The sequence below is a fragment of the Enoplosus armatus genome, chromosome 8, assembly GCF_043641665.1.
Source record: "Enoplosus armatus isolate fEnoArm2 chromosome 8, fEnoArm2.hap1, whole genome shotgun sequence".
NCBI classification, from domain to species: domain Eukaryota; kingdom Metazoa; phylum Chordata; class Actinopteri; order Centrarchiformes; family Enoplosidae; genus Enoplosus; species Enoplosus armatus.
This window is the reverse complement of record NC_092187.1, coordinates 11,837,529-11,857,933: the sequence shown is the minus strand read 5'-3', so window position 1 is coordinate 11,857,933 and position 20,405 is coordinate 11,837,529. Positions and strand designations below refer to the sequence as shown.

General features: G+C 40.2%; 1 protein-coding gene across 3 annotated transcripts in view; it reads left to right on the top strand.

Annotated features, from left to right (window-relative positions):
- The window catches only part of cpne5a (copine Va), a 65,243-nt gene that overhangs the window by 31,811 nt on the left and 13,027 nt on the right, over window positions 1-20,405 (top strand). For all 3 annotated transcript variants that reach the window (XM_070911193.1, XM_070911192.1, XM_070911191.1), the window contains 7 exons: window positions 643-706; window positions 5,311-5,414; window positions 5,682-5,786; window positions 8,511-8,552; window positions 8,837-8,912; window positions 12,395-12,448; window positions 13,021-13,082. In XM_070911193.1, the coding sequence (XP_070767294.1) occupies window positions 643-706; window positions 5,311-5,414; window positions 5,682-5,786; window positions 8,511-8,552; window positions 8,837-8,912; window positions 12,395-12,448; window positions 13,021-13,082 (507 nt within the window). The remainder of the gene's footprint in view (window positions 1-642; window positions 707-5,310; window positions 5,415-5,681; window positions 5,787-8,510; window positions 8,553-8,836; window positions 8,913-12,394; window positions 12,449-13,020; window positions 13,083-20,405) is intronic.

The following is a 20,405-nucleotide window of genomic DNA, read 5'->3' as shown; positions in this document are numbered from 1 at the left end:
GGTAAACAACTGCAGACCTGCAGAGCTTTAAAGTCTCAGTGTGATGCTGGCAAACAGGGATCAGAGGAGTTTTATGTTTTTTTATTCCACATTGTACTAAAAAAACTCAGGAGCCAGTATTTATAACTATTTCTAAGTAACGTTTTTGATTCGGTTATAGTGGTGAACCAAAATAATGTGGTCATTAATGCTGTCAAACTGTCACTCGAATGTCACTTTGACATTCTGTAATGCATAATTGAATTAAAGCTGTGAAAATACACCTGTTGTCAGCCTCAAATGAAAAGTATTACAGCAGAAAAAGCCAAATGAATGTTAATCTTTCTAATATTATTATTGAAATGTGTGGTATGCAATCAAAACTATGGAGTTAAAGTGAAGGCCTGCGCCTCAGGTGTACTTTAGCCCTCTTTCAAAGGATAACTGGACTCACCAACATTGGTTAAAGCTGCTGCTAAAATAACTCACTATTTCAACAGTTTGTTGAATACATTGCATGACTTGTGCGTATTGTGAAGTGTGAAACACAGCACCTCTCAATGCAATTTTACAAACCTTCAAAGATTATCGAGTGGATCTTTTAACGTTGCGCTGTGAACAATTTTAGTTGTGAGAGTGAATAATATCTATTTGTTTTCACAGTGGCATACCTGGGAAGAAATGTGGGACCATTATCTTGTCTGCCGAGGAGCTGGGAAACTGCAGAGTAAGTCCAAAAAGTTTTAACCAGTATCCTTTTTTAATTTGTTCACAATGTAGGTTTCATAATAAATGAAATGCAGTGTTCACTGATCTAATTTGAAATGGACCCTTTAACAACGGTGCATTAGAGTTTAATTGAACATATTTACTGTAGCTGATAGATTATGGCATGTCACTGTGAAATTGTATGTGACACACTGTGGGGAAATGGTGCGTGCTGTTCAAGCCACATAATGCATGTTTAGCAATGTTCACAAGCCAGCTGAAGTGAAGTGGCTGTTTAATAGCCTCGACTTCACTAAGATATATTATATTATAACTGTCTCCATTACACAAGCAGGATACGCCATGTCACTATGCAATTGCATTTAGAAATTGTGTACACAGTGAATATGCTATGAGTTTGAATGGCTATTTAATGAGCCCGCCTTCATTCCAATGACTAAAACAGGCATTTCCTCCTATGGGTGGTGTGTTAATCCATGAGTCTGCATTAATAACCTGTGTCCACTAATGCCCATTGGCTTTCTCTCTGCACTGCTAAATGAAGATAGTAAATAATCACATTATACTGCTGCCAGTGGAGCAGGAGAAAGTAGCAAGACTTATCGACCAGAACAAGTGGCCTCCCTCGGAGGCTATAAAACAATCCATTGAGCTGCTACTATTGTCTTATGATATCCTAATGCATGTAAGCATCGAATGATTAAACGCTTTGTAACTTCCAGTCATACATGTCGAGTAAAAAGCACCTGGTTTAACAATAGTTGTGCCTGACTTTGAGGAGTTTTTGAATTTTTACGAATATCATCCTTCATTTCCTGACAAATAAACAGTCAGAGTGAGGCGGACAAGCCATGGTGATGATAAAACTGCCATGATAACCATTCCTGATTTAGTCGTTGCTGGATTGAAGTGTCAGTGCTCACAGTCATTGAAGGGCTGCTGTGAGTCATCAGGTGCATTGGATCTGCAATGATAGGAGTAAGCATAATCACTGCAAAGCACCACTTCAAGAAGCGGTTTTATAATATAAATGCAAATGATCATTACTGGTACAAATGACCATTTCCTTTCTCCCAGACTCAATTAGAGAGACACAAACTTGACATGTCACTCCAGACCTGCCCTGTTTACACAGAATTTGAGTAAAGAACAGGAAACTGAGAGAAAAGGCACATCATAGTTGAATATTCTGAAGACCCTGCTGTCAGTAGAAGTCCCACACCTGTGAGTTAAATCAGTTTAGAATCACTACCATCCATCTGGATGGTGTTTATTCTATAATCCACCTGTGACTAATAAATGGAGGCAGCAGAGTTGCTGCTTCGCCTGAGGTAAACACTGCGACTCTTGTTTGGGGGAAACTGAAACCAGCAGAGTGGGAATCGACTGGTGAAGTTCTGCAGGGACTGTTGACCAAGAGGCAAGGTTGGCTCTCACCTTTGGGGAGGATTTGCCAGGTATCATTAGAAAGAGCAACAGCCTCTGCGTGGATCAAAGGCTTCCTCTTGGCTGTCGTTATCTCTGGCACATATGACATGCTGAGCAGCGGCTGGCTCTCTCTCAGATCCTCCTCACAGTCCAGCAGCAGCTCTGGCTGATTTAAATCTAAGTAAACCACACAACACTTCATATGTGACAACAGTAAACCATTTGCTCAGATTATAGCCATTACCCAATAAGCCCAGTTACCATTGACATTTTGGATTTCATGATGTATTTCCCTCAAGCAAGTATTCTTCAGTTTATCACTGAAAATGTAATTGAGCTCTGTTACTCTTTTTATTATTCCATTTTCTTTGTTGGTGTTCATCGCATTGACAGAAATCCTTCACCTGAGGCTTACAGTCATAATAGACAAATACCCAAATGAATGAAGTGATGCGTGAAGCATACAAAGGATTGTGTTAATTTCTGATTTCATGAAATCCTCTGGCTCACGGTTCATTTGGTGATTCACTACAGTGTGCGATCCTGAGGATGTCATAAGCTTAGGTAACCAGAATTGAAGCATTGTCTGCTTTGCTTCGTATTCCTTGAGCGAACTTTCTGAAAGTGACAGTGTGCATTGCTCTGCCACTTACCCCATGCAGTGATATCTTGGTAGGGCAGAGAAGTGGAAAGAAGGATGCAGACTGCACTCAGTATTCCCCTGCTGCTCTTAAACCTCAGTAGCTGAAATGAATGTTCTGCCTTTTTTCCCCACTTAATGAGAGAACACTGCAAGGCACCAAAGTGGGTATGTGTTATCTGTGCCTAATGAAGGCTTAAGTCACTGTGTTGCCGTGATAGTGTAATTGTAGAGGCCATGTCAGGGCTAAGCAGGACAGTTATAGGATACCTCTATTTTTAAGGGCTTGGATAACTGACCTAAGCAAACTCTTCTAAAATGATGTGTGTTTTCTTAAATCCACCAAAACAGCAAACAGGCAAATAAGATGTTCTTTTGAAAAGCCATCAAGGGAGAGCTTGACACACTTCAGGTACAAACTACACAGTGAATTGCTCCGTAACTTGGCTGATACGTATCTAACTACACAAATTGGAAAAAGACAATCTTCCATTAATGTGCTCTCTACCTATATTGTAGAATTGATCTCAACACAGATAACAACTGAAAATGACGGCAGGGAATGACAATATTTAGAGTAGATATACAACAGCCCTATTTCATTTAGCCACCCCTGACCACCATTTTAATCAGCTCTATACTTCTGTGTCAACATTTCCACAATGTTTGGAAACAGAAACTATAATTGGAAACAACCGCAGTAATCAAGTTAGCTCAGTTTTCAGGAGAATACTCAAAGGGTTATTTTACTGTGTACCTATGTAGTATCTGTATGTATCCATCTTTCTCTCAGCGGTTGCCTCAGTGATAGAGGCTGGTCTGTGTCGTGTCTGTGTCTAAGACATAAAGTGATGTGATGGGGGTTAGTGAGAGGCTGGTCAGAGGCCGAGCGCTCCACACTGATCTGGGTCAGCGCAATCGATAGGGTCCCTGTCCAGCACCATGCTGATTCTGATCTAATGGCTGCTCTTCCAAACCTAAAAGTTTTAAACGACAACTCAGAATGGATATTTATATATAGCCTATAACTAGCAGCTGTTTTAATCTTTCTAAAGAAACTGTGTTAATGCTATTTTATAAATAGCAACACTCATTTTCTCCCTTCCTCCTTATGTATGTGTATGGTTTTAAACTAGTTTTTGGTGTTTACCAGCCGCGGCTGGTATTATTTTCACCCTGTTTGTCTGTGTGTCATCATGGCAAAATGTGGTCCTGGAGACACCTACTGTAGCCAGGTGGTTATATGTCTGTCTGTGGACAGACTTTGTCAACCAGATGCAGTCTCAAAACTTTACAGCTGTGTAGTTTAGATTAAAATCAAGCAAAGGCGCTGGAAGTAGGGCGGTAGAAATCTTACTCCCCTGACCCACATTCGGTTTTAGACGCTGATCACTGTTAATGGTCGTTCTTAACGGGTGTTTGCCTAAAATAAGATGTTAGTATGTGGGTGTGGTTCGACCCATGAGTACTGAGTACATATGTAATGATGTAGTAATGGCTACTGAGTACTGGGTCAGAACACCAACATGTTGATGGGCATCACGGCTGGTGTGATCCAATCACAAGATGGTCTCTAGTTTTGTTTTTGCTGCTGTATTGTAAATCACTTTGAGCTGCATTTCATGCATGAAAGATGCTATATAAATAAAGTTCATTCATTCATTTATTTATTCATACATAAAAGCCTGGGAGACCAGCGGGGTGAAAACAGCTCTTCTTTTTGCTAGTCGAAGGCTCTGATTGTCTTTAGGTATCACATCTCACACTCTAAGATATGATGATTAGACACTTGCATATGCAGTATGCTGCAGGGCTAAAAGGTTTCAAAGAAGACTCATACAGCTTTGAGATAAAGGCTGTCAGTTATAGAGAACAATTTGCAGAGCGTCTTCTGATGTGGACATTAACCTGTGCAGCCCCCTATGCAGCCTCATTATTATATACGATGCAGACTAATACCTTGACCACAGGGAGACTATCTGGAACCAAGAGCATTATGGGAGATGTTCATTGTCCTTGTAATGGCAGCACACATTGAAATGCTGCCTAAATGAGTATAATTATGGTAATACCAGCCTTTCTAATGTATCATTAGCTGCACTCACACCCTCCACATCCTTTTTGTACACAACCCCCCCTCCTTCATGTTGCTGGGTTTTGGAATCAATTTCTGTGCCCCTCTGCATGGTCTCTCATACTGTTACTATGATTATATTCAGCACAACAAGGTATTTTCAATTTGATATCCCTTATACCCTCCACTGTTGTTATGCAGGAGTTGCATAATAAAGAAATGGTAATGAATGCATTTGCAGGTTTTGGAAACTAGCGCCCACTGGCTGGTTCTGCACTGCTCTTATTAGGATTCAGTCAGCACTTTGCTTTTATTTGGTGCTTCAGTGCTTTTATATCTTGGCACACAGCATGTATAAACAAACAACAGGAGGCAAACAGAGGCAGGAGCATGGATTTACAATGTCCTTTACTTTTTTGTCTTTTCATTTCTCTCATTCTCTTTTTCCACTTGTCTGTAGGATTACGCCACCATGCAATTCTGTGCCAACAAACTGGATAAAAAGGACTTCTTCGGAAAGTCTGACCCCTTCATGGTCTTCTACAGGAGCAACGAGGATGGCACGTGAGTTTGTCTTCTTTGTCTTCTGCTTCTCAGTGGGTTTTTCATTTCAGCTTATCAAAGACGGTAGGAGGGCGCAGACATCAAAGAGGAAGGGGATTCAAGGTCGAGAGAATTAGATTGAGATCCCTTGAACTCAGTGGCTCAAAGATAAATTCATGCAGACATGCTCTCGAAGCAAAGCATAGTGGTATAGATTTTATCATTGGGTTTTTCTCTTAGACATGTGTCTTGTAGGATTTGAAACCCCTGTCGACCTGCGTCCTCCAGGTTCACCATCTGCCACAAGACTGAAGTGGTGAAGAACACACTGAACCCTGTGTGGCAGCCCTTCTCCATCCCTGTCAGAGCGCTCTGCAACGGAGACTATGAAAGGTAGGATGAATGATGATGTACAATAAAGTGTTGTACACTCTCACACATACTCGGATGGAGTGTGATTTTCCAGTGGAAATCAGAGAGTTTCAATATGTGGTATACTTATTCCAAAAGGAGTTAGGTGTGTCAAATTCAGACACCATTGATTTTCTACTAATATTTTATCTATTGCTGAAATAGGGAATTATTACAGGCCTATCTCTAACTACATGCTACCTTGTCTGGCTATTCATTGATTTCTCACAACCGGCGAGAGCCTTTCAGAGTATTTTAAGTGTGGCTGTTCCAGTGGCATCTCCTATCTTATCTGAATCTCCTCCGAGCAAAGGGCCTTGCAGGACACCTGACGAGCAGGAAGAGTTTTGGCAGGAAAATAAGAGGAGACAGAAAGAAAGAAAGTGAGAGGAGGAGGAAGAGTGGCTATACTCGATGTTCTATAGATGTTGACAGGCGGCTGCAACAACAGAGGAGCCCTGCTATGTGTGTTTTGTGTGTGTGTGTGAGTGCATAAGTATGAAAGTGCGTGGACCCAGACAGCCAGGAGAGTGTGTGGAAGTCGTCAAAGAACGTGTCAAACCTCGCCCTCTCCACCACGCTGGCTATGATCAAAGGTTCTTCACTTCGATCCCGTCTCTGCTCACCTGCTTGGAGAAGCTAATTGGGTCAGGCAGATGGAGTGGAAGCATGAAAGACGCCTGATTCCCTTTGAGGATTTTTATGGCAAGAGAAAACTACGGCAATTTAGGGCCTCGCCGACGTTTTGTGTGAAATATCTACAGTTTGCTGTGCTGTGTTTTTTGACGTGCTCTATTTCCAAGCTCCACACGGCAGAGCCGCAGCAATTTTAGTTCATTTCAATTCACTAGTTCTCAGCAAGTCAATTTTTAAATTATCTTTAAATTATAATGGCTTTGTAATAATTGCTGGTTTTGACCCACAATATGTGCAGTGATTCTGAGGCTTTACGTTTCTTTCACTCAGGCATTTGTCAAATGCACAGCCCTTTCTACTTTATAAATAATGCAGATTTCACTGCCACTGTGCTTTTCCTTGTATTCATTTAAATGTTTTCAACTCAAATCAATTTAATTCCGATAGCCCACACATTTGCCTCAAAGGGCTTTACAATTTGTACAGCACATGACACCCTCTATCGTATAGACCCTCGATTCGGATAAGAGAAAATGGGAAGAAACCCTCAGGCCAGACAGAAATACAATAGATTTCATGTGCACAGAGTAGACAGACACAGAAATAACAATAATAAAATCACACCATATTAAAACTGAATAACAATATTTAGTACATAGATTGCAAACATATATAAAGAGCATGGATCCGGGAGACCTCTACTACAAGGACCTGGAAAAAGGCACAGACTACACATACAGTCAAGAGGCAAAACCCAAGGATACCATTCACACAGAGTGAGAGGAGATAAGAGGTGAGGCTGAGTCTCCAGGAGGACGAAAATCCAAGTCTGAGGTGTCCGAAAGGATCCAAAGGCGCAAATTATCGTGTTTATTCCCTTTCCTCAGTCACGTCTTTTGTCCTCATGTGAATCTGTCAAATCTCTTGTAATCATTTGCCTTTAATAGCGATTAGAAAGTGAAATCTCTCCCATTTCCACTCAAACATTTAGTGGGTGAAGGAAACGAAATAACATTGATCCAGGAACTAATTCTCTGTATCTTCACCGGTAGACTTGATTGTGTCGTAGTGCTGCTCATGATCTCGATGATTTGTTGCGAGAAAATTGATGTTGACTGACACTTGACTGGGGAATCATCTGCCACACTGGCCCCTGAGTGTCAAAACACATTAGTTTTTTTGTCTGGTAGTCAAGAGTACCAGGAAGATTTGATTGGCTGTGTTATGTGTTGTCTCAGTATTTATAATTGGTTTTAGGCCAGATTTACCGTACAATTCAAGCCTTATCTCTCTCTGCACTACATGGATCACACACATCTGTCAGGAGGGGAAATACGTCAGATGAAGAGGCAGAATGAGTTCAGGTCAGGATAACAGGGCAGCCCTCCATCACCTCCTCCTGGACCCATTGACACATGATTGACAGCAGATCAAGAAGAAGAGAGGAGGCACTTTTCCTCATTCTCAGTGAATTCTCTCAGGCTTGCTTATTTGGTTTCTCGCCTTCCAACTTATTTTGGGAATTTGCAAAATATGCTCCCTCCCAGGAGGTTGGTTTTCTATCTTTGGCATGTTCAGGGAAATGCTTTACCCAAACATTTGGCATCTCTATCTACCTGCTGTCTCTTCTGTGAGAAACACAAACTCACTTATAAACAATTCATTAAAATCCTTGATGGCAGTTTACCAACCTGCTCTAAAATGACTTATTTTCCTTTTTTAGATGCAAGAATGACAAAAACCAAATAGGCTTTGTGGGTTTGTATCAGTCTCAGTCTTGTTTAAATGATTTGTCATTAGCTAATGTATTTTAGAAACTGACAAGTCTCAGTGTTCAAAGACGTAACTATTTTTTGTCACCCTTATCTAGATCCTCAGAAAGATGTTTGCATCTTCTGCATGTGAAACACAGAACAGGTTCTCTTTGATTTATTTAATTCAGCCTTCACTAACAATTAATGAGCTTAAATAGCCATTTAGGCATTTAGACATTTAGGTAGTGACTTGCGTGTTACATAAATGTGCTCAAACAATCAAACGCTTTGTCTTCTCTTTTGATATGTTTTACAGGACAATCAAAGTGGAGGTGTATGACTGGGACAGAGATGGGAGGTAATGGAATGTCATTTATGAAATTTTCCCCATGTCTTTGCCCACTGTCTATGAGTTTCTACTCCTCCATGAATTACATTTTCATCACATTCACATTACCCCATTCACAATCTTTTCCCTGTAATTGCTATTAATTTCTTCATTAACTGATTATTAGAGTCCGCCTGTGCATCAGTGGCTGTCGTGCAATTGCTCCAGCTACTTTTATCATCTCCCTCTCAGGTTTGTGCCCTACTGTACCTGAATGAACAGTATGTGATTTAGTTTTTGTCTCTTTTCTCCAGCCACGATTTCATCGGTGAATTCACCACCAGCTACAAAGAGCTGTGTCGAGGTCAGAACCAGTTAAACATCTACGAGGTGAGTGGAGATAAAGACAGTCGATACTGTTATCACCCTCTCTGGTGTCTCTCAGAGCAGAGGACCTTTCTCTAAAACAGCGATTGTAGTTACACATTTCATTCTAACTAATAGTTGAGCTGTGTTTAAAACCCCTTTTAAGATCACAGCACTGTATTTAGCATCTAATGGTGCTCTACATAGTGTTGTATGTTACCCGTTCCCCTTGTTCCTCTTTGATCTCTTTAAAGTAGAATTCAGGTCACAATGTAAACCTGACCTCCTTTCTATCTAATTCTGAAGGTCTGATATCTGTTTCTGCAATATAGAATTTTTGTGCATCCACGTCCATCACTTAATGTGTTTCAAGTCAAGTGAAGCAACCAAAGCACACTGTGGCTGGACATAGCTGTGAGCAACCTATTAATGAATGAAATTTGGATGCACCTTTGGCACAAAGGTTATTCTGCTGGGGCACGAAAACAAACCCAAGCTCCATTACTTGGTGCCAGTGTGAGAAGCCTACTTCGATTCGAGAGCAAATCAGTGCGTCCTTTGGCTCAGCAAGGTCTTGTTATCCAAAGTTTAATGACTTGATTGTGGTTGTTTGAGATTAACAGCTAGCCTCCTCTGTCTCTCCTCACCCTGCATGGCATTGAGCATCAGAGAGGTTAAGTGTTGCAGCAGACCAGATGAGGAAGGGTGTTTTTGTGGTGAGAATACAAATGGGAACGCACCAGAACTATACTGCTGATTAGAGTTTTTTTGGATGGTCCTTGGAGGGTCAGATTGGGTATTACTGTTAGGCGCTGGGAGGCTGCTATCGGTCCCTCATTTAAACACTTGCCATGTTACATTAGCCTCTGAATTAGTCATGGAGATGGATTAAGGAAAGAACAGGGCCAGTGAGAGGGAGAGGATGGTGGGTAGATGAGGATAGGTGAGGAGAGACGGAGTGAGAAAGAGAGACAGAATTAGTGAGTGGCATGCAGAGTTGCCCTTTCACACTGCTGACATGGCAGAAGAATGTGCATCCATTACCCTTCACCAAACCTTTCGGTATTTTAAATTAGAAAATGAAACACAGCAGTTTCTTCATGCACTCTTTGCCTGGTCACTGCCCTTGAATCTGTTTCAAGATGTGGTCAGAAACTACATGAAGCCACCTTTTCACTGTAGACAAATAATAATTATAATAATAATAATAATAACATTTGAATAGGTCACTGGCCGCAGTGTTCGACTCTTTGCAGATTTCCTGTGCACTCAACCTGACATGCGAACGTTTGCTGTGAGTTGAGATGACAGCAGGTTAAAGAGGGCCTATTATGCTTTTCCTTATTTTCTGTCATATACATGGTGTTACAATGTTGGATATTCATATTAAATTTTGCCAAAGTTGCCAAATAATGAGGCAAATGTATGTAAAAGTAAATCCCTGTGAGCCAAAAGCTCAGGCTTCAGACTGCTCAGAACGCTCTGTTTCCGTCTCCGTTTCTGCCTTCATTTCTGTCTGACGTCAGACAGGACACAGATTTCCTCAGATGTTCATCTGCTCAGGGCACAGCAGTGACAGCACGCCCATCAAGAAGAAAAAAAAAGACAAAAAAAAGCACACCCACAAGGTAGAGGGATGTGTTCATCCACCTGCTCAGTCTGTCTGAGTTATTCAGCTGCTCTGCTCAGGATTACTCTTTGCTACTACTCAGGTTGTTCAGTATGTCTCACAGAAAGTGCTTTTTCTGTTGTGAAGGAAAATAGGTAGGTAGGAGGTAGTTTCTTGACGGACAGATGGTTTTACTTGTTGCTAAAGTAATCGTTAACTACTGCTAACTGTAGCTGTCGTTCACTAGTTACCTGTGCATCAAGCAGTCCTCTTAGCCATAGATATATATCTATATCTATGCTCTTAGTTAGCTGACATCTGACTCGGAGCCCGGGACTGAAAACCTCCTCTTCCCGGTGATCCAAAGCTCCTGTGCTGGCGGTGTAAACACCAACACTCCCCTGGTGCTCAGAGCTAACAGAGCTAACAGAGCTAACAGCAGCTACAGTTAGCAGCATTTAGAAGTTACTTTATAAAGCTTTCTGTCCATCAGGAAACTGCGTAAATCACTGAGAGTTGATGCAGAGCAGCCGGAGGACATCTGAGGGAAAACCAGAAAACATTTTCTCCATAAAATGATCGAGTTTCGCCAAAATCAGGGAATAAAGTTGTGTCTTTTTGTACAGTAATCAGTGAGGCCCAGTCCCCAAAAACACTCAGCTCCAGCAGCTTCTATCGTTTTTACTTACTTCTTGTCTCATTTGTGGTCTGATAAACAGTAAGTTCATCACATTCAGTCCCCATATCTCTATTTTCCAAGCTAAGTTACTGTTGCTGTCATGCAGTCGAGCACAGCGCCTTGAGTATGAAGCGATGCGCTGTGCTCAGGGCTCAGACGCGTCTCCCTGCCCCTCATGGGCTGCAGGGAGGTGGCCAATCAGAAGAAAGTGGGATTTTAGGGAGGCGGGCCTTAAAGAGACAGGAGCTCAAATGACTTGTGTCAGACAGAGGGTGAACTGAGGGGCTGCATGATGGGCCAGAATAAGATGAATAATTTTGAACTATGAATCATACAAAGCTACTCTAGTGGTGTCCCAGAATAAAGATATAGAGCTGGAAATGAGCATAATAGCTCCCCTTTAATGCTAACATATAGTTGAAGGTGATGTCTGCGTGACGTAATGTGAACCTGGCAGTGACTGAGTGATGACCGCCGTGCTATGAGGCATGACCTGTGTTGGAGGAGTTGAGGAGTAGCATTAGAAACCACAGAGGCAGAACTGAGGAGTAAAGGCTGCAGGCAGGGAGGAGGAGAAAGGAAGAGAGTGGGATACCTTTTACTTTTATTATACAGCACAGTTTCCTCCAGGCTTGAGCTTTATGTTTGTGTGCAGACCCATAGAATAAGCTGTAGAGATATTTGACCTTGATGGATTACTGTTGCACACATGTTTTTGGCTGCAAGCTGTAAATGTAACATTAATTTAAAGCAGGGAGTGCTGTAATCTCATTCTCAGCTGGCCTCGCTTATCGCGCCTATATTTGTGTATTTTTGTGTGTTTGTCCACATTACAAGTTATTGTACACATGTGAAATTGCACTGCACAATTCAGTCTGTATGTGGTTATCATTTTGTTTTTTACAAGTAAATAGTTTGGAGAGATATGTGTTACACGATCCCCAAGCTTGGTAATGTGCATGTAAAATGTACAGCACAGTGCAGGTGCTTATAAAAATCCCCCTGAATAATCTGTATCTTGCTGCGAGGCATGATCAATGCTATCACATTCTCACCTACTGCAGTTATTGGATTCAGTCCCTATGCTCCATTACCCTTACAGACATGGAGTAGGAGGACAAAGATGTTTTTATTACTTGCCCGAGGGGTGGATAAAAAGAATGGTGCTGCAAGTTTACATTATCATTATCTGTCTTTTCTATTCTGCCGTCATACCAGGTGGTGAATGCCAAGAAGAAAATAAAGAAAAAGAGATACATCAACTCTGGGACGGTGAGTCTAAGTTCTGAGATAAGGCCGTCCTTGTGCACTCACACCCCTGCCCTCCTTTATTCATCAAGAAGTTTCCTCTAAGTGGATTGCATGAGTTCAGCTCTGTTAAATGTTTTTGTTCTGTTCCCACTCTCGGGGCTTATGATCCATACAGTGAATTTAAGTAGAGGGGGAAACATTCTGGTGACCTCAAACGGGGTGAACAATCAAGTCCATAGTAATGCATAAAGGGGCTCTTGTCTGTGTCGTATTAGTGAAGAGTAGTGATGGATGTTTAGAAATGAGCCACAGCTTTGTTACTGCCTGAGCACTTTGGCTGCTCTTGCTGTGTGTGGTGACTCTGTAATTAAAATCTGTGGCTAGTTATCCATCACACAAATCCTCCATCAGTGCACAGCCACGCTCTCAGTGATTGTAATACTAATATGCTGCCCAGGCGTCAAACTCACTCTCCGTGGATAAGTCATTTTGTGGGTGGTTAGCTCAGAGGGCAGTTTTAATGTGTAGCTTGCTCGATTTTGCTTTCCTTAATTACCAAGTGTGATATAATCAGTTTGGACCTTTTTCCTCAGGTGTCCTTGTTGTCATTCAATGTGGAGTCAGAGCACACCTTCTTGGATTACATCAAAGGAGGGTGAGTCCAAATGTTTGTCTAACAGTTATGTTGTTGCTTTTTATATGAATACACGGTGTATTTAGATATTACCTTTGTGCCACTTGGAAACTAGGTAATTCTAGGTTATTCTTAACTAGGTAATTTAACTTTTTGGGGGGGGAAAACCACATCAGACAAATTATTATGTATTTATATATATTATATTATTCCAAGTATATTATGTGTCTTAAAGTATGTCTAGAGGGACATGTCTTTAATTACTTTTATCTTATGTAGCATTCACAAGTCGGCTTTATAAACACACAGCCGTGACATTCAGTATGAAAAGCTAATAAAAAGTTGGTCACAAACTACACAATTTCGGGGTCACTGGGAAGGAAAAAATAAAGCTACTGGTTATGCTCATGTCCATTGTGTGCTTGTGGTCTACGTATGTTGTCCATTAAATCTACAAAAATGTCAGCACCATTCAAATTGACAGAGACAGAGAATTGGCCACATATACCAGTATGCACAGCATGTAATGTCTAGGGCGATCCTTTATGCCATGTCAGTTGTTTATAGAGTTGTTAATAGCATGAATCCCATTTCTACCGTTCATCTCATATGATGCGAAACACAGCATTAAACCGTCCCTCTGTGATGATGGGTGTTTTCATCTCTTATCATAAACTCAACAGTACAACAACCACCAACTAAAAGCTATGGTAAAATTTACAAACACAACAGGAACTGGCATGTGCAAAGAAACCACTTTTTTGCAGTTGAAGAGGGGCATATTTAACACAGTAACTCTGCTTGCCACCTATTAGCAGATGCTATATGCAACAGCTATACTTAGTTGCCAACAGCCCTCATGTCCCTGTTGGCACTGACTGTTTCTCTTTAAAGAGGTTTCAGGCCCCCTGTTGTCACACACACCAGCGCTCCGTCTGCACTGTCGTCTGCACTGTCGTCTGCAACAGAATCTCAGTAAAAACAGTCCAGTAGCCACAACATCCTGAGCCTCTGCTGGCATATTTTGACTCCAATGTGTTATAAAATGTGATGTGTGGGCGTCACATGGGCCTAGTGGTTCACTTAATTTTAATGTCCCCGGTTCGAGTTAGGTTGGAGATCTTTGTTGTAAGTCAACCCCATTTCTTGTCTGACTCTCAGCTGCCTACTACTAAATAAATATCTGTCTGTAAATAAACAGAAAAAGAACTATAAAAAGGTCATATATTCCACTATGTCTTCTGTTATTGTATTTTAGGAAGCCAGTTAGGTTGACCAACGAGCAGCTTCGGTGAAATAGTGAAAAACACTGAAAAAACTGTGGACCTGGAGGGGAAAAAACCCACTGAACTCTTTCTGTAGTTTTACCTTACATATTAGGATATCCGTCAACAGTGGAAGTTTACTAGTTTGCTAAAACAAGCGAGTGTTATGGGTATTGTAAAGGTGTCATTGCTGTGACGAATACATGGAAATGACTCTGCTCATAACAGTACAAGCACCAGTCCACATTTCCTTCACTGCTATTGACTGCGGCTTTTGAGGGGCCTGGAAGTTTCCACATGTTACTAAAGTGTGGCCTCAAAGGAGACGATCCTGTCTACATGCACAACTACAGTAAGAATGAATATGAATGACTATGATAAAATATGGAGAAGATCTGAGAGCTTAATTAAGGGCAGGCAACCTGTCACATATGGAAATGTTTCTCAGTGGATCAGTGGCTGCCCTGGTTTTAGTTTTCTGCTGCTTTGCTACTGATGGCTGAGTGTCCCAGATCTGTCCTGTTGGTCTCTCTCCAGCTCACACAAATGGACAAACATACTGTATCCACACCTACACACACTCAAAGTAACAGTGTTTTCATCTTCACCTTTATTACCTGTTCGCCTCTGATTTCATTTGTCCTTCAGACACTGTAGGAAGATGGAGGAAGAAGGACAACAGGCAAATAATAAGTATTAATACACTGTAGGTCCAAATCAGAATGTACTGCATTTAGATACATATTTCAGTCATTGGGGTTTTGTGTTTTTTTGTTGCTGCATCTTAACATCATTTCATATTCACAAAAACCCAGATAAACACTTATATAAGTCATGTGTAACCTAAATATGACCACTGGGATTTGCTGATACTGGGGCATGTACTCATAGTATCCCTGCTACTGTTCTTGCTTTTGTTGAGTGCAGACATATTTCTGCATGACATTTGGAAGGAAGGAGGCTCAAAGACAGAAGTGGGAGATAACCAAAATCAATCAAAAATGTGTGGGATATTAGAGATTTAGTGGAATAATACTTGCCTTGTGCCGAATGAGACCTTGAATTAAGATAAACTGAAATTGTCTGTAAGTGTTTTAAGACCACATCGGACCATTTCATTGGATTCTGCTTTCATACACCAAAGGATAAACACCTAGAGAAACTCAAAGACATATCACCACATAAAGAGTAGTGTATAATGCTTTTCCTCAGGTGACAAAATCCCAAATACAGAGAGAAAGACACCGCCACTAACCTGCTGATGAAAGATCACATCAAAAATCCTGCCCAAATTTCTGGCAGATGGCTTTACACCTAGCAGACAATACACCAAAAGAAACCTGACAGTTATTGAACAGCAGATGAACCTTCTGTTGAAAAGTAAACTAGTAAACATCACATATCTCCATGGGAACAACTTGGACTTAACCCAAGTGGGTGAACATGTGTAGGAAGGTTTCCCAAAATAGAAAGAAATCAAAAAAGTATTTATGTGACAAATGTTCATCTTTTAAATGGTTATGAAAGGTTCAACTTACATTCTGCTGAATGAAATTCATTCTGAAAGAGCCACACACTGATGTTGTTAACAGGAATCTGATTAAGCTCTAATTCTGATCATCATTAGAATAATGCATAATTAATGCAGCTACTGTCAAACGTTGTACACGTTACTTTCACCTAAATCTGTTCAGTCATTTGTTGCTTAATCTCAGTACTCTAAAATCAGACTGGAATCGAACTCTTAATAAAGCCACCAGTGTGAAGCATGAAACAGCTTTTTATCCATCATGTTAAATGAAAAGTAGTAATCTTCACATGAAACTCTTTCAGACAGAAATGAGAGAGAGATTACCCCATTAATTACTGTGACCCAGCACACGGAGTGAAGCATTATGCAGAGTGGTACTTCATCTTTTTGTTACAGATATTTAGAGATGTTAAAAGCTCATTAGTGCTTTTGTGAAGTTTCAGTGCCGTGCTTGGGAGACGAGCCGATGACAAAGACTATTACTTTAAAAACACTCATATTTAAAAGAAAAGAAAGAAATCCCTGAAAGAAAATCACTCCAGCATCTCTGTTGTGATATTTTCTCTTGAGGTCTTTTAAAATCATCATGAAAGTCGTGCTGCAGCCTCTGCGCCTTCTGTTGTCATTGTCTCCCTAATGTTTTCTTTGAGAAGTGCTCTCAACAATGGAAGTCTTTGAATATTAAAATTCTCATAAAGAGCTTCAAAGATAACAATTGTCTGGAAGATACAATCAAAAACATGACAGTTACGGGAGACGCAGAATAGGTAAATATTACTTAGTCATATCTCCTGGTCTTTATGTGCTGTGAGTCAAGGCTATCTCGACCTCTGTTTTTGTGTTTTTATGTTTTGATTGAGGCTCTATCTTTTTTACTACAAGTCATCACTCATATGACTTGTACACATATGCTTACTTTCAAAATTAATTTGAGAATGATATATTGTATATATTCCACATGTAGGTGATTTAAGGCAACATTAACTTTTACTCATTATGCTAATGAATCGATCTACACTCACAGCAGATTTTAGATGGCACCACATGGAGTCAAACAATTAACTCACACATTCATTAATAATTTCAATGATTGGCTGTGAAGAGGAATGGCAGTGTTGTGACTGACGACACACTAAATCACGTCCTCTGTGTCTGAACTGTGAACTTTTTTTCTTAAATATTTTTTTCTATGAACTTGTTTCAGTTAGCCCTGGTATTCTAGTCTGGTTATGCAGATATTTATGCAGATATTAGGTGATGTTGGAGGACATCAATGACATGGCATCATGGCACATATCGTCTTCTTCTGGATAAAAGCCAGGAATTATCTGACTAAGTTATATACAAAATATGACCGGTGATTCAAAGCAATGAGCTCACAGGTCCATCAACAAGAACATAAGAACAGAAGTAGAGTCCATCGAGAGGTCATCCATAGCCAGGAAAGACGTCTTAAAAAAGCCTATATAGTATATGCACCCAAATGTAAATAATTCTACACTTAAATCTTTTAACAGAGCAAAATTACAGAATGTAATTATTTAATACAATACTTATAGTATTTGTTACACATACAATACTGCGCTTAAGATTCTTTGTCGGCCATCTCTGGGTCATTACATGTATATTTTAGATATACAAGCCTATGTGTTTTAAGAAATTATTGTGAACTGTTTTTATCTCTATGATCTATTGGCGATATGGTCGCTAAGAGATTTGTAGTGAAACTGCAATGATATAATACCACTACGTCAAAGCTCCACGATCATAAATAACCTAATTTATCAAGTAAGAAAAGCAATATGAAATATATTGCATTTAAAAGATTCTCTGTTTGGAGCAGATTGCGTGACAGACTGATGAAGAAAATAAACAAGATTACTAGTGTTGGCAGTGGAGGGATGAAACAATAAGCATGCTGCTTATCCATGATGGGTATGATTAACTGTGTCCATGGAAAATGAAACAGCAGACTTACAGTGTAAAGTAGTTGCTGTTTGGTCAATTAAACTGGAAAAAACCTTTAGGCAACTTTGAAGTCTTATCAATCTTTATACTTTGAGCCTATTATCCGCTGAACATCCATCAAGTTAGGTCAGATAGGTTTATTTGTACAATCCTTAATAACTGTTATTGTCTCAAAGGGCTTCCCAACACCCACGTTATCAAAATAAACCACACCCCCATAATCTCAACCCTAGAGGATGAGAAACCTCATTAGGAACTAAAAGATTTGCCCCACCGGGACGGTCAAACATGCAATGGATGCTGAGAATGGACCAATGAAGATTAAATGTATGTTTCATCTAATTAAGATGAATAGATGTATGCTGTTTTAATTGACTAGATAGCATTCGAGGAAACTAGCAGCTCACATCATCACCAAGATAGAAAGATAATGATCGCAAACAAACAAATTACTAATACAGAAACACATTATTTCACTGCAATTAATCATTTTGTTGTGTCCTAATCTAGACATCTTCGAAAAAATCATCTTGACATGCAGTAAGAACGTTTATGCCCATTCACAGATGTTTCTGGTTAAGTTGCAAAACATTTTTTCTACTCATGTTAAAATTTTATGCATTCACATCTGCAAGACCAAAATGTGCAATTTATGGGTTCAGACTGGCACAGAGCACCGTCAGTGTTTGTCCAATGGATCGCTTAGTTTTGATTTGGCATCTGTACTGCTGTAGCTGGGTAAAAGAGATGACTTTTCTTCAACTTATGCAAATGTAATAAAAAAAATAAAATTAAAAAAAAGGAAGCTGAACCTGAATGCCTGCCAACCCTGCCATTCACATAGATGATGAGAAATATGAGCAGGAGCCTGCATCAGGCTGTGTAAATCTGATCCAAGACCCAAGTTTGATATTTTAAATTTCTGCCATTGATTCCTTTCTTTTCATACGGGTTTGCTTTACCGCTCCCTTTCTAACAGGTGATAACTAACATGATGCATTTTAGATGATATTTTGAAGCAGAGGGTAAAAAAGCAATTTCTCCTCCAGACACACCATCACATCCTGACTGGTTTCACAGTGAATTGGTTTTTCATAGATTTTCATTAACGTTCAATTGGGGCAGAGATATAGTCAAATAGAGGTAATTAAAGTCCAAAAGCCACACACTGCTGAGATTCTGAGAGGCTAATGAAAGATTTATATTCTTTTCATCACATGATGAAATGTTTCTTTTTAAATTAAATCTGCAGTGGCATTGGCCGTGTAATGGCTTCTGTGGAGCCTCTATTGTGTGGACATCTTATTAAGGTTTAATAGTTTCATCCCAAAATATCCTGTTTGGGAGAAATTGATACAGTTTTTTTTTTTTTTTTCATTTAATTTAGGTTTGCTTGGTGGTCAGGCGAGTACACCATTTTCTTCTCTTTGTCTTTTACTGAGATATTTCTCATCTGTGACAGTTGTTCTTCTGCCAGGTTATATTTTACTACATGTGCAGTAGTTTGTTATCCATTCATCTTGTAAAAACACAGGAAAGAGGCGGTATTGATCTTAAAAGATTTCAGTTACTGTGTGCTGGACTGCTAGGTTTTGTGCTGCTCATTCTGCCATTGGGCTACCGTGTCCGTGTTTGAGTTTACAGGGAAGCAGAAGCAGAACACTTCACTTTGCATTTATGTATAACACAGTTTTGTGTTCATTTTTGTCCGAGGAATCGCTGCAACTAGAAACTGTCATGACAGTTTTCTGAAATCGGAATCTTGCCACTCTAGACCTCCCTGACCTTTCTTTTCCTTTGTTTTACGACCATTGTTACTGCCACATACTAAATATCCAAGGACGTAATTTCCACCAGGGATGGGTGGACATGCCCCCCTCACTTTCAACCCGCTCACTTTTATAGTTTCAGTGTAATTTTCTCACTAAATTCTCTCTGAAGATTGTGCAGTCCAGATGAGAGATATTTCCATCTGAGTCGCCTTCAGTTATTACCATGCTCTCACAGCAACACCGAGTTCCTGGGTGTCTTTTTTGCCCTGTGTTTCGCCTCTCAGGCTACATCCAGGTTGCCCTACCTAATTGGTGGTTGTTGGGGCTGTATGCTGTCTTAAAAGGAATCCTGCAGATATTACACAGTGTGTTGAAAGTACTTCTTTCAGTTTTGCGGGTTGAATAAAATAATTTAATCTGTATTTTAATTTAGACCCGCAGTTAATATTCTCCTGTAAAGACGCAAGAATTGAACATCAGTCAAAGATAAGGCAGGAAGGCGCAGTGCTCTTTGTCGTAAAAATGAAGATTAGAAAGTATATATGATAAAAAATAATTTTGTAATGACGATGTCTTCATTGTGTGTGCCCCTCCCCCCTCCCCTTCTTAAACCAAACTACACCTTTGTGTGAATCTGCCTGCATTTCATTATACAAGAAAAGCACTGTGCCAATCTGCTCATTGATGTAGTCTGATGGCCAATTTCCAGCACATACAGATGAGATTGTAGGTGCACTGTAGCTGCATTTCTTTGTCACACTGTTTTACATTACATACAATATCCCACTCAGCCCACTTTGCCAAGACT